This window comes from Equus caballus, chromosome 15, assembly GCF_041296265.1.
Source record: "Equus caballus isolate H_3958 breed thoroughbred chromosome 15, TB-T2T, whole genome shotgun sequence".
In the NCBI taxonomy this organism is placed as follows: Eukaryota; Metazoa; Chordata; class Mammalia; order Perissodactyla; family Equidae; genus Equus; species Equus caballus.
The window spans coordinates 34452422-34467359 of NC_091698.1; the positions used below are offsets into that span (position 1 = coordinate 34452422).

The window sequence follows — 14938 nt, forward strand, 5'->3', positions numbered from 1 at the left end:
TAATGGTTTTGAGCCCTTAGACAATTTAAAACACTACTGGTGGTACAAGAGTGACTGCTGCAACAAGGAGACATGAATTTTGGCCATTGCATTGGCCAAAAAAGGCAATGCGAGACAGAGGTCAAATCATTAACTTTCTTCTTAGTGCTAAGGATAGGCTTTACAAACCTACTAAATGCCAGCAGTCAGGGTCTAAGGATTGAAGCGATTTCCCTGAATCATGGGTAGGACTGCAATTTTTCAGGGTTAAAGAGTATGCTCTCAGATCATATTCATAACCAAGACACTTTTAAAGAATAATGGACACAGTTAAGGTAGAACCTAGCATTTTATTTAGATCTTCATTAAACTGTTGGAATTGAGAACCAGACATACGTAATAAACCTCCAAAAATAGATCCTGAAAGGCACTTTCTGCTTAGGGCAAGCAGTCATGGAATAAGCATGTAAACAAGCTGGCTTCTCTGTACCACACCAGCCAAGTCAGCTTTCTCCATGGCCAGCCGCACCAGCTCTGCCCTCCCTTCTGTTAACACCAGCCAGACCCCCCGTAGGTCTAACCCAAGGTTTTTCTGTAGGACACCTTGGCCTACCTGGGAATGCTGGAAACATGTTATTAAAGGAATCATGGTGTTGAGGAAAAAAAAAAAAAAAAAAAGAAGAAAAAAAAACTTTTAAAAGCTGCCATCTGAGGTGATGGCTTCTCTGTACTTACGCCATACCCCAGAATACAATAAATAAGCAATTAGAAAATGTTCAAGTATGAAGGGATTTCCTCCTCCCCGCCAAAAGCACTGCTCTCTGAAGGAAGCTGGTTTCTCTGTAGCTACACCAGCTGTTCAGAAAGCTCATTGGACCTGGTTTTGAAAATAAAACAAAGTTAAAACCCTAGGAGGAGTTATTGTGCAGTGTGGAATACTCAGTCTTTCTTATAAAGAAAAAAAAAAGTTATCTGGTACCAAAGTGTGCAACCTACAGACCCTCAGGTACTGCCCTGTGACTTCTCTGTATAACATCACAAGGGTGCCAAGTGCCTGTTATCTAGAGCTAGGAGTTGGTGGTTTGGCTAGTGCTGAACCCATGCATAGAATTGGTTTACTAAATAAAAACCTTATTACGTACGTCCTCCAAAAGACAGCTGAAAAGTGGAGAGATTTTGATTTGGTGCTGTTTTAAGAGATGGCAATTAAGAGCATAAGCACCAGGGAGATGGTTTAATGGTAACTGCCTTTTTTTTTCTTTTTAATGTCAGGCTAGAGCTCCAGCTGGAACTTGCGTTACATGCAAGAATGATTGGATAGGGAACACTCCCTGACAAAGAGCTACATAATTAGAAATGGATCAAGTTATAGGGAGGATAAGGGAAGGCTTCACATTCATAATAGAGCTCAAGACATTACAAATTCATGCTGACAGGGCTGTGGCATTGCCAGACAGAGGCTATAATGGAACTACAAGTACTTTACGTGCACATTACAAGGACATTTTTCAGCATTTGGTTGGGAAGTCAATGCAATTAGGATTTTAGAGGGTTGGGTGATAGGGCACAAAGGTTCAATTTCAAAGCATTATTTACTACAGTGTTGTTGGTTTGTTTCTAGGCAGTTACATGGATCACCTATGCTCACTAAATTCATTATAATGGTGAACAAAACACCTAGGGACAGAATAGCAAGCCCAACTTACAGTCCCCCACACAAGCTAAAATTCATGTCATTGACTAGAGTGACTGCAACTGATTGGGAGCTGAAAGAGGACAGGAAAATTTAGGAAGAAGGGCCCTTTCCCTCAGAGCTTGAAGGCTTCTCTGTAGCCTACGCCAACAAGTCTGGGGAAAAAAGGCTAACACTTTCAATATTTAAGCTTTTTGGGCACTTCCCATGGGAAGCTGTCCCTACCAAAGTGGCCATAGGCTGCAGTCCTCTGATAAATTGGCTTCTTCAGATCCAGATCCCTGGAATATACAAGTCCGTAACTTAATATGTAGCATTCAATTTAAATAAAGCAAAACAATCAGCAAGACTCATTTTCAAGAGTTCTGGCAAATGAGTTCAGTTCTCTGGGGTATGCTAGGAAAAAAGTTTGTGGCAAAAAATAATTTGTTACTTCCCTGGTGTCCAAACTCCTTGCACAGTCCTTATTAGTAACTATAGTTCTTGTTTTTCCGTCCCTGGCTCAACAAATATGAAAACTTGTCATTATTCTGAGAAATTTCAAGTATCAAAAGCTCATCTGAGATCATGGCATACTTACCCAGGTCCCATGCCCACACCCTAACACGGTTATTTTCTCTGTTACCAGCCTTGGACATTCCATTTATCTGTACTAATTTCTGTTAAGTAAACATCCTTAGGTAACATGAGCACAAAGCCCAATATAAGATGTGGACTTTCTAAAGTCGTTAGTCTAAGCCATGGAGCACTATAATTTTACGTTTTTCTTAATTTAAGCCTTCACTGCAGGAAATTTAAAGGATAACATCAACACCTTCTAGAAATTCAACTTCCCCACTGGATGAGTCTTTCTTCACACCTTCACCTTCTCAGATTTGAATATATCTCAAATATATATACACGCACCCACACCCTCATCATTTTTCACTAGCAACAGGCTTTACCATCTTTACCTGACAATGACCCCAGGGCGGAGGTCAAAATTCTTCTTCACAATCTCTAATAGCTCTCTCTCACTCTTCTGAGAGGTGCCATAATGGAAAATGGAGATAGACAATGGATGAGAAACTCCAATAGCATAAGAGACCTAAAAGGATTCAAATGTCATAAGAGTCAGTGATCAAAAGACACACACACTTGTGTAATACAGTGGTATAAAAAAAAACGTAGATCACTACACTAAATGCCCTCCCATTTACATGCCTTTTAATCACTCTGGTTATATAAAAGTATATACCTGCACAAGAACCCTTCTGCACAGACCTCCTTTAACAAGGGATTTTGCCACCCAACGAGCAGCATAAGCAGCTGAACGGTCCACCTTGGTATAATCCTTTCCTGAAAAGGCACCTCCTCCATGAGCTCCCCAACCGCCATAAGTATCCACAATGATTTTCCGGCCAGTCAAACCAGCATCGCCCTGAAATTACAGGATTTTAGTCACTTTATGCCTAATCCTTTCAAATATGTAGTTCTAGATCACGTTTGTTAAATGTCTATTCTGTATCACTCAGCAAATATCCTCAGGAGATTCACATGTAGGCTTCAGAAAACCTAGAAAAAAGGTGAAAGTAGCCAAATTTCTGCAAGTAACCATCACAGAAGATGCAAAAAATAACCTCAATTGACACCGTAAGGCCTTACCTGAGGCCCACCAATAACAAATCTGCCACTTGGCTGTAGATGATAGATTGTATCCTCATCAAGATATTTTGCAGGTACAACGGCTTTGATGACTTTCTCCTTTAGGGCATCCCTCATCTCATCGATACAAACTTCTTCATCATGCTGAACAGATATAACAATTGTGTGGACTCTGATAGGAAGCACAGCACCTCGATCCTGCATATATTGCACAGTCACCTTGAAGGCAACACAGATCCATCAGTACAGTTAGTCTACTGAACAACAGCTCTGTTCTTGGTTCTTTACTCTAAGTTACAATATAACGAAAGACAAATGCTATTCATTCTTTTTTTAGTTAGCTTTATTTAAACAACTTTACTGATGTTCTGTGCCAATGTAACATGTGTAATCTAGCTTTATGATCATCACTTACTTGAGTTTTAGAATCTGGGCATAACCAAGGCAAAGTGCCATTGCGGCGCAGTTCAGCCAGTTTGGCATTGAGCTTATGTGCTAACACAATGGTTAAAGGCATACATTCCTCTGTTTCATCAGTGGCATAACCAAACATCAAACCCTAAAAAAGGAAAGGTCACCAATGTGATCAACTGAAGCGTCAGAATTTAGTCTTAGAAAAGATGCAAATAGCGTCTACTAAGATACCTGGTCTCCTGCACCAATGTCTTCCTCATTTCGGTCAAGATGAACACCTTGAGCAATATCTGGTGACTGTTGCTCCAAGGCTACTAGCACATTACAAGTCTTGTAATCAAACCCTATAAATAAAACAATGTGCCTTGTTAAAAAAAAAAAAAACACAAAAAAAAGGCCACACGGTCAGCCCCATGGCTGAGTGGTTAAGTTCACATGTTCCACTTCAGCAGCCGGGGGTTTGCTGGTTTGGATCCTAGGCGTGGACCTACACACTGCTCGTCAGGCCATGCTGTGGCAGCACCCCACAGAGAAGAACTAGAATGACTTACAACTAGGATACCCAACTATGTACTTGGACTTTGGGGAGGGGGAAAAAACAGGCCACAGGAATGCCTTCCATTTGCAACAATTATCTGGAATTCTAAACACCACTAAAGAAATAAAATACAACTACAGCTTAGTACTTTTAAAGAACGGAACAGGGGGCTGGCCCAGTGGCTGAGTGGTTGAGTTCATGCACTCCACTGCAGGCAGCCCAGTGTTTCGTTGGTTCGAATCCTGGGCGCGGATATGGCACTGCTCATCGAGCCACGCTGGGGCGGCGTCCCACATGCCACAGCTAGAAGGACCCACAACGAAGAATATACAGCTGTGTACCAGGGGGCTTTGGGGAGAAACAGGAAAAAATAAAATCTTAAAAAAAAAAAAACGGAATAGGACTGGAACAAAAGGATAGGGAAACTACACAACTGGAGTTAAAGATTAGCAGTAACAATGTAGAAGACAGAGCTAGAGAGGGTTGAAGAGAACATCTGAAAAAAGGAGGAGCTTAAAAAATCCAACTCATTAAAACACACCTTTGGAAGAATCATCATATCCAATGTGTTTTATGGTTTCACGAACCACTTTCTGGTAGTCAACAGCAGCTCTGGACGTAATTTCCCCAGCAAGAAGGATCATTCCAGTTTTAGCAACAGTTTCTAATAAGAGAGAGATTTACACTCAAATGTCACTTTTATAAAGTAGTTTTCATGATGTTACCTTTTCATCAGTTGATAAGCAAGCTGTATTCTGAACCTACCACAAGCCACTTTGGCATCAGGGTCCTGTTGAAGGTGGGCATCAAGGACAGCATCACTGATCTGGTCACAAATCTTATCTGGAAAAAAAAATTCTTGGCTCAATTTCTTTAACTTACTGTTACTCTAACACCAATTTAACTATTTTCAAGTGTACAATTCAGTGGCATTCCAAGTATGGAGATCTTAACTGCTGTCTAATTAAAGCACTGCTTTACCAGAAGCCATTTGCCTGAAGAATAAATGCTGTATACAGTACTACATGTTACTTGAAAACTTGACACCATGGTCTTAATATAGCTGTACCACCAAACTTACCAATTCTATCTGCTAGAACTCCCCGCATGTTTAATATATTTTAACTCATTATGATATGCACTTTACACCTTACAAGGACTTCAGTCCCATCTCTAAAGTCTTTCAGACATTTTGAAAAATTAAGTTCCCAGGCAAAACAATTTCCACTGTTAAACAGAACAGCGACATAATTGAGATCAAGTGAAAGTAGAAATAAAGTGGTTCATTTCCAAATCTAGAAGTAAAGCAACGAAACATTTAGCTTTACAGTATCTCCAAAGACAGTAACACGTTTATTCCAAAAATTTAAAGTATGCATTATAAATCTAACCACCAGAAGAGTAAACTGTTTGTCTTGTTATCAATTTCTCCCTGATCCTAAAGAACACCAATTAGGGCAACGAGAAATGATGTCAATTAAAGAGTTAAACAATGAAAGTAAGAATACCTTACGAACAACAGGCATAAAAGAGGAATCATTTGATTTTGTTTTAAGACTAGCCCAGGAACAGGAGCTGAATGAACAGACTGGGATATGCCCAAAATGCATTCTGAATCCTTGTTGATTTTCTCATCACTATATTGTCGTCTATTAAAAATTGGGAGAGGAACAGAAATAACCCCCCAAATGTCACTTTCCTGAATTTTCTATAACCATCCAAAACAAAGCAAAATATGTTGCAGTCAAGTCAGAAGCTCAAGACAGTCTACAAACTGTTATAAAAGCTTGTGACTTAAATGATTAAAAAGGTGGGTCAAACACGTGCGATGCTCTCAACATTGGGGGGGGGGGGGACCCAGTCGAACCAAAAAAAAAAACCCCACACCACAGCAGAATACCTCTAGGTTGCTTGTGGGATTTCATCACAGGCACGGTAGACTTACTAGAGAGAAATGGATGCTTCGCCCATCAGACTAAATAACTATGTCATGGTGGTCATCCTAAGAAAGGGCAGAGGCAGTCTAGCAAAATCGTGATCTTCACTAGGTGACGTCTGCAGGCTGAGATTCAAAGTTCCTTGAAATAGCTTCTCCCGTTCACGTGTAAATCGATCCCCATAATGGCGGACCAGTGGACAAAGCCCGGAGGAGGAACGGTGAAGGCAAACCTTGCCTAACGGTAAGCCCCAGCCTTTAAAAGGAAACCCAACGCAACGGCGGCTTACACTTAATTCATGCTTCCTAGCCTTCTCCCGCATGGCCCAAATAAGGCAGGCCTTCTCCGACGCGCGCTATATTTAGTTGGAGGCTGTCACCTTGAAGACGGGGCCGCAGACCGCCTAAGGGCACGTCCGTATTCCGCAGCGTGTAGTAACGACCCACGCCAAGGAATTCATGGGAACCAGGCGGCCCGAGGCGCGGGCCCGGCTCCGCAGACCCGTGCGCTCCCGGGCCCGCCGGCTCCCCCGCGCACGGCCTCCACATGCGGCAAGCACGTGGTTGCGGCCGCAATGCGGGGCGCGCGCTCCCGACGGCCGGCCGCGAGCACGCGGGGCGGGTCGCCCACTCGAGGGTTTCCAGCCGGCAGGGCGGAGAGGAGGAAACAGTGCCCTCCCCGGGTAGAGCACTGGCTGCCGCAGCCCCCGCCCTTCTCATTTCTGGAATCTTCCGCATGCCGAGGCGCGCGGCCGGATGGGAGGGGACGAGAGGAGAAGGCGGGGGTAGCGGCGGCCACGCGCTCGGCACCGGCGGCGCCACGAGGAAGGCGCGCAGCCGCCGCTCTTCCCACCGCCCGCCGGGCGAGGGCAACCAGCGGGATGTGATGGGCACCGCCGCTCGCAGGTCCCGGCCGGCCGGCCAGCCCCAGCGCGGCCCGACGCCCCGCCCCACGCGTCGCTCCAGGCCCCGTCACCTCACCTGGGTGGCCTTCCCCCACGGACTCTGAGGTGAAGAGGAACGTGCCCTCCTCGATGAATCCCTCGTGGAAGCCGTTGAGCTGCCCGTTCATGGTGGTGTTGGTGACAGTGGCGGGGAGCGAAAGCGGCGCTGAAGAGAGAAGCGAGCGGCGAGGAGACGACTGCGAAATGCGCAAGCTGAAGACGACGTCCTATTCAGCTCGGGCGGGCGGCGCGGAGCGAACGAGGCGGCGGGCTCTGCGGCCCAGCATTTATATACAGCGCCAGCGCGCGCCCGGCTCGGGCCCCGCCCCTCGGCGCCGCGCGCCAATGCGCCATTCGCGCGAGCGGAGAGGGCGGTGCTTTGAGGGGAGCGCGGGCTGAACCACTCTGGCAGGCAGGGGGAGGGAGCGGAGGTAACGCGCCCCTCCTGCGAATATGTAGCTATCTCAAGCAGTTAGAACAAGGGGTAAGTGGAAACGCAAGGATACTGGGTCGTGGTACCCTTCTGTGCTGAAGGTGGAGGGTAAGCGACAAGGGTTTTGTGGGCCTCCCCCCCTGTGCTGTGACATGGCACCTCCTTTCCGACCGTTGGCCAGGTTATCTGGCCGCGAGATCGCGTCCCCCAGCGGCGGTGGCGGGAATCGGCGAAGGTTTTGTCCTCTGACTCTTCCCGAGGGTCTTTCCGGCCGCCCCGCCTTTAGATGCTCGAGTGACGGGGAGCCAGTGGCCTTCAGCCATGTGAAAGTGGCCATCTTGGCTGGTCAGCGTCCGATTCTTCGCACGGCTGTATTCATCCCCGCGCTGCGCGCTGCTGGCGGCTGGAAGTCCTGAGGGGGGCCGCCTGGTTGCTAGTAATGTCTTGGTTCATGCCTCTGTGGTGAAAATGGCCGCAGAGCAAGATAAGGAGAGTTCTGTCATCCATTTAAACGACAGCTGTCCTCCTTTCACCCCCAGCGCTAACGTTTGTGAGAGAGGCCCTTCTCCCTTGCTGACACCGCAGTGGAGGCCGCGCTCCGGCTCCTTCAGCTCCGGCCTTTTCTCTGTCCAAGAAAGGAGGCCGCTCGCAAGGCTGACCTTGCACTTGCTGACTTTCCCATGTCTTTGAGGAAAAACCAAAAATCGTTGTTTAGAGTGTCATTTTCATCTTCTGTTCAAGAGACTGTTGAATGTTTTTCTTCGGAGGGGGGGAACCCTATTTAGCCCTTGTATGTGATTAAGCAGATCTCTTGACAGGGTGAAATGGTCTGTTTCATGAAGCTTTCCCTTTAACATGTCCACTTGCGTTTGTCTCAGTTTTGCCCATTAAAGGAATTATACGAAGAGAAGGAAAAAGAACAAAACTTGAGCCAAGAAGGAGTAGGGAGTCAGGAACCGATTTCATGGAGTCCCCGCGTGGAAGGAGCCCACACGTGGAAAGGAGGGCGGGGGTCACTTCCTCTCGTACTGAGGCTGCGACTCGGTGCAGGTCTGGCAGGGGCTGCTGCTGTCCCGGAGGCCCCGAGCGTATTAACATCGGGTTTAATGATGTTAGTAGGGAACGCCTGCTCTTAGGATAGGATGCACCGTGCCCTGGGGAGATGAATGCGACCCCTTGTAGCAGCCTTCAGCTGCCTCTCGCTCGTAGAATTAGGTAGATTCTGAACAACAGTCCTCTCCGCGGTCTGCGGGAGGAATGGTGGGAGTCTGCCAATTAGGAAGCAATGGAAGCACTTGGGCTGTGCTAGGGGCTTTGACAAAGAAGGTAAAGAAAGAGCTCATCTCTAGACTTCATGACGGCATTCATGGTCACTCCGAGCAGGCAGCTAGAAAAGGTTAGATCACAAAAGAGACAATATATGTTATTTTTATTTATTGGTGTTTGTTTCAAACTAACTTAATGGAAAAATAACTGTATAAGACTAGTTCATAATTTTTTGTGTGTTTTAGTGGATTTCACCTTTTTTTTTTTTAAGCAGAATGCCAGTTTACTAACTCACAATGACTAATAAAATTGCCAACTGGAACAAATTGCGTGTGTAGGCTGGTCAGTGCATTATCTCCTAGCAGAAAACTCTATATGGGAAGCCAGAATATAATTAGAAGGTTATTTGATTAATATGGAGTCAGAACAAGGGGATTAGTTAAATTCAACGATTAGCTCTTTAAACCCTGATACCCCTATGCTACCAACTCCACAGTGACGCTGTTCCTGCCAAGGAGATTAGAATCAGCTGTTCATACTTGCTTACCTACTTCTCTTTCTTGCCCAGAGTACGTGTAATGTAGTAGTTAAGAGTAAGGGTTTTGGAGTCAAACCTCTGCCACTTATTAACAGTTTTGAGCAAACAACTTAACCTGTCTACACTTCAGTGTCTTCAGTCTGTAGAACTGGGATAATAACAGTACTATCATAAGATTGCTTCAAGGATTAAATGAAATCGTCCAAGTAAAGTCTTTAGCACAGTATCTAGCACATAATGGCTATTTTTTTTAATGTTAGCTGGAACAAATAACCCTTTAGTGGCTTCCACTTGCTGTTAGGGTAAAGACTAAAATCCCTACACACCCTTAAAGGCCTGCGTGTGATTTGGCTGCTACGTCTTCAACCTCATCTTGTGCCACTTTCTCCTTTCTGTCTTCTACTTTGGATTTCTTTTAATTAGTAACAGTTAAATTTATTGATTGATTAGTATCAAAACAAAGCAGGACACATTTTCATTGATTGTATATTTTTCTCATTGTCTTTTCCTCCCACAAATATTTATGAGTACCTCGTCAGGGCTGGTGCTCTGACAGTCCTGGTCTCTGCCCACCTGGAGCTCTAAATGGGGGAGATTCCGGACTAACTCCTCCTCATCCCTCCCACCCCAGCTCAGCTGCCGCTTCCTGTATGAAACCTCTACCTACACAGACTTCTCACAGGGTCCTGTGTTTTCCTATGTGGCACTAAGTGCTGTTTGAAATTACAGATGTGATGATTATTCGATGAATGTCTCAACTCCCAATTAGGTTTGTAAGCTCCGTGAGAATGAGAAGGTGGTCTGTTTTGTTCACGCTTTGTTGCTGACTGCCTGACACACAGAAGGCGCTTAAGAATGTTTGAGGAGAGGGAGAGAGAAGACAGGGAGAAAGAGAAGGAGACAAAAGGAAAAAATGAATAAATATAAGGGATGGCAGAAGGAAGTGGGGAAATGAGAAACCCTGGGGATCATGTAAAATAATGCAGAGAGCTACTGCTTTGTTTTAGTCACAAGCATAATTAATAAATTTGAGAGCTCTTTACTAACAGGGAAGCTCATTGCCATCCTGTTCTGAGAGGAATGAGATTTCTGATTCCGCATATTAGTGCCTTAAGGGTAAAATAAACCAGGAGAAGTTATTGGTTTATTTCATGTTTAACATTAATGAGCTTTGTTGAATGTGAAATCTAAAGCACATAGAAAAAGTCTAATCACTGCCTAAAGGCTCCAGGTTTCTCAACCCAGAGAATGTTAATGTGGCAGTAGTCCTACGAAAGGGGCAAGGTTGGGATTAGATAAACTGGGTTTGTGACTCAGGCAGCAAGTATAACTCCAGGTCTTATCAGTCTGCCACTCAAGGAGAGAGTTCCAGTTAAGTAAGAAAAAGTATTTGCAGTGCAAGAAGCTGTTGATTTGGCAAGAGAAAAGAGGAAGATGATACTAGGTATTATCAAAGAGCAATAGGGAAGATGTGGAGATGTTGAGAAGAAAGCTTCTAGGCTGTGAGTCTTGAGTACCTTCTACGTCATGACAGGCCAAGAAGAAAGAAATCTAGGCCAGATATCTCCAAAATTGTGCCAGTCCTTTAGGGCCAAAGCTCAGACATCTCAGATGGCCTCAGAAGCAAGCTAACTCTAGTGGGATCTGAAAGAAGTAGTATGTGAACCCCTCATTTTTAGGCTTCTTGTAATTTGTTTTTGTTTCTCTGGTTTTTTTCTACTGATACTTTAGTCTTTTGACAGTCTCGAAGTAGTGAGGGATGGAAGAATGCATAGGGTACAATGAAGAAGATACTGAAGGAGACAATAGTATAATGATGACAATATCTATGATTTATTATGACAGGCACTGTTCTAATATCTATGCCTCACAACAATTCTAATGAGGCAGGTACTGTTTCTCTTCCTGTTTTACAAACGAACAAACATGTAATTCTCCCAGGTCAAATCAGAAGTGGAGCTGGGACTTGAGCTTGGGTCTGATCTCTAAATTCATGCTCCTTGTTACAAGTCAAACAACAAATACTTCACACTCCCTGAGGTAATTAATGGTAAGATTTGGTTTGTATCATTCTATACTTTTTTCTGTGAAGATGCATCCGCGCACACACACACACACACTCACTCACTCACACATTTTAACTGAAACATGGATTTTTCTCTTAACAATTTTCATGGTCATTTCTCCCGGACGCTGTGTAGAGATATAAATCATTCTATTTCTCTCTCTCTCTCTTTTTCATATCGTGGTAAAAGAAGCATAACTTAAAATTTACCGTTTTAACCATTTTTAAGTATACGGTTTTGTGGCATTAAGTACTTTGACATTGTTATACCAAATCATTTCTTTTAATAACAGTCAAATATACTTAGTATGACTCTGCCATACAGTTCACTCAGTTGTTGCCTTATTGGTTGACGTTCAAGTTGTTTCTCATTTTTGCCCTATACACAATGCTGATGAACCTAACATCTTTATACATATACTTTTGTGAACCAATGTTTTTATTTTTGTGGAAAAGACGTCCCAAAGTGGGATTGCTGAGACAAAGATTATGCACACTTTTACATATTAGTAGTTATAACCAGATTACTTTCCAAATGGTTGTCAAACTCACATTCCTACCAGTAGGGTATGAGAATATCATTTCCAACTCTCTCACCGATGCTGAGTGTTATCACTCTTTTTGATTTTTGTCAGTATGACAAATGAAAAATCCAGAAGCCACAAAGGAAGAGATTGATAGATTTAACTACATAAAAATGAAAAATTACTGTATAAGTAAAATCCAAAACAAACAAATGGGAGAAAACATTTGCAGCACATGACAGACAAAGGGTTTGTACCAATTGCTAAGAAAATGACAAACAGCCCAATGAAAACCGGGAAAAAGAATGTAAGTGAGTAATTCACCAAGAAGCAAAGGCAAATTGTTGATAAACATATGAAACGATGCTCAACCTCATTAATAGGGAAATGAATTAATTCATTTGTATGGTGAATTTTGGAAAAACAAAAGTGCATAGAGGAGGGGAGACTAGAAGGAAGAATCTAGATAATAGGATGCTCCATCTCTAGTTTCCCCCTTAGTTTGGCCTCTGATAGAGCTTTCAGGATTCTGATGATGCTTTCCAAAATTTCTAATGGCGCCATTCATGGAGGTGTACAGTGTCCAAGCACTAGGATTCAAATGTCTCTCCTACCCAAGTATGGATGGAGTTCTCATGATTGAACCAAGTCTACCTGTGGCCAAAGATTACTATCAGCACTCAGGGACTCCTGTAAGATTTACTCTCACCATTTCTGTTGCTGCTTAGTTCAGCCACTTGGCCATTGTCTAGAGCCATGGCTATTCCCTTGAATCATCAGTATCTTTGTTGGGACAGGTTGAGATTGTTTTTGCTATCGTGTAGACTTACCACATGCCATCCTCAGTTTTCATCTGAAGGCAGGTGCCATTCCCCATAGACAACATATCATTTGGAGACTTACCTCTTTAGACCCCACCCTAACACTTCAGGAAGACACATACCCACCTCTTAAGACTGGTTGCAGTTTAGGTTTGCCCTGAACTCAGGGCTGAATCTGCCCTAGATGATTGCCGGCTTTGTCCTACTGGTATACCTGCTTGCTTTTGCTTCTATCTCCAGTTTTTTTTGCTTGGTACCTGGGCCTCCTGACCTACCTTTTCATCTCTGACTCTTTTTCTCCCTTTTTTGGGCTCAGTGTGTTTGGACTAACCTCTCACTAACTGATACTGGATTTGGCTTTGGGATCCTTCTTTTGTAAACTGCCTCCACAGGAAGCCAAAGGAAGATTCTGCCCCATGCCCCTGGGTAAATGAGGATGTTGGGGTAGAAGTAGGAAGGAACTCCTGTATCCTTTATCTTGCCCAACTCTGCTCTGTGAGAGGACACAGCTGTCCCCAGGATGAAGAATGCTGACTTGGTGGGGCACTTGGGAGCACCAAGCCCTGTCCTCAGTGGTGTTGCCTTCACAATTCTCAGAGACCTGACATGCCTGCCAAGTATTTTGCCATACTCTGAGAACTTTTCAGTCCTTCAGGCTACTCAGTCTCCAGGAAGCCTGAGTAGTTGGTGTTCTTACGTTATCATTTGACTGAGAAGGGAATCCATGAAGGCAAATATAAGAGATTTTGGTTTTACTGCACTCTGTGATTAAAGGCCTAGCAGAGGAAGAGTATAAACCAGGCCATGGTCAGGATCAACTGAGGCTGAGATCTTCTCAGCTGCTGGGGAGCAGAGTTCTAGTCTTTGCCCCCTAACTTGATCTGGAGTGATGTTACCCTTTATGTGCAGTCTCAGAGGGTTCATGGCACCTATCACAAGGAAGAAGGTGGTCTAACAGAGTGATCACCAGTATGTCCTACTGGAATGATCCTCTCTATGGGTTCCTACATTGATACCCTCTTTCCAGGCTTCCAGCTGGATTGGAAGCATCAACCTAACTCTCATGGATTAGGTTATATGCAGATTAGAACTGGCAGGACCTGTTTTTGGAGTCCCTTGACAACCGCAACAGCTAGGATTCAGAGTATTGGGCAACCTTTCTCAAGTATGTAATTCAGAGGAAGTGTTGTGGTTTCAGCTCTGGCTGCACGTTAAATCAGCTGATGACTGGACCTCACCCTAGACTTATTAAGTTAGAATCCCTGAGTTTGGGATAGGCCATAGGTATGTTTTAAAAGCAACCCAGGTGATTCTAATGAACAACCAGGATTGAAAACTGTTGGGCTAGCTAATTGTTGGTTTAATCAGTGGTAATAACCCTACGCCTTCAAGAGGCCTGCAAGATCCATGTTATATGTGTGATAAAAGTGTCATCCTTCAAGACCATGGACACCTTCGCCAGAAGCAGTGGGTTCTCAAACTTTAATATGCATACAGATCACGTGGGGATCTCATTAAAATATGCATTTTAGCAAGAGTCCACAATTCTGATTAGGTGGTGCTGGTCCTGCTGGACTAAGGACCACACGTTGAGTTGCAAGGATCTTAGACTAGGAGTCTGCAAACTGGCATAGGGTACCCGTGGGACTACATGAAGCTTTCCAAGGTCCGTCCAGACATTCATAGTTTTAATTGAATAAATTTCCAGATCCCTAACTTCCATATGGACTATTTTCTAGAACTGATCTGCCTGAGAATGGGCCTGAGATGGAAAAGTAGGTTCTCATCCCCCATTCTCCTTTCATAGTGGCCCTTCTCTTAAGTATATTAGAGCAGGGAAGACCTCTCACCCAGCAGAATCTCACTCTGGGGTGCTAAACAAAGGAACACACTAAAATATTGGTGTAGGTATTGAGAAAATGAATAATTCTGATGACTGACAAATCTTTTTGCAAGTTAAATCTTGTCTAATCCTTTGTTTTCTACACAATTGGATGACTTAATGGCATTGTTAGCTGACAGATCGTTAAGCATAATTTTGGATGCTAGATCACTATGAGCTTTTTGTTTGTTTGTTGTTGGGTTTTTGTTTGGGCGTTTAACTCAAACAGAATTAAAAATATTTAGTAAAATTGTTCTAACA

General features: G+C 43.9%; 1 protein-coding gene and 1 long non-coding RNA gene across 2 annotated transcripts in view; one reads left to right on the forward strand and one right to left on the reverse strand.

Moving 5' to 3' along the window:
• Positions 1 to 309: 309 nt before the first annotated feature.
• On the reverse strand, positions 310 to 8565 carry MAT2A (methionine adenosyltransferase 2A). The gene is made up of 9 exons (XM_023618791.2): positions 7186 to 8565; positions 5034 to 5111; positions 4810 to 4932; positions 3962 to 4074; positions 3732 to 3875; positions 3317 to 3535; positions 2910 to 3092; positions 2626 to 2759; positions 310 to 1953 (listed from the first exon to the last, which is right to left on the reverse strand). Exons 1-9 carry the CDS (start codon positions 7274 to 7276, stop codon positions 1851 to 1853), a joined length of 1188 nt encoding a protein of 395 aa, XP_023474559.1. The 5' UTR covers positions 7277 to 8565; the 3' UTR covers positions 310 to 1850.
• The window catches only part of LOC138917646 (uncharacterized), a 57223-nt gene continuing 48659 nt past the window's right edge, over positions 6375 to 14938 (forward strand). Inside the window, exon 1 of the long non-coding RNA XR_011425952.1 lies at positions 6375 to 6448. This is a non-coding gene — a long non-coding RNA (uncharacterized lncRNA). The remainder of the gene's footprint in view (positions 6449 to 14938) is intronic.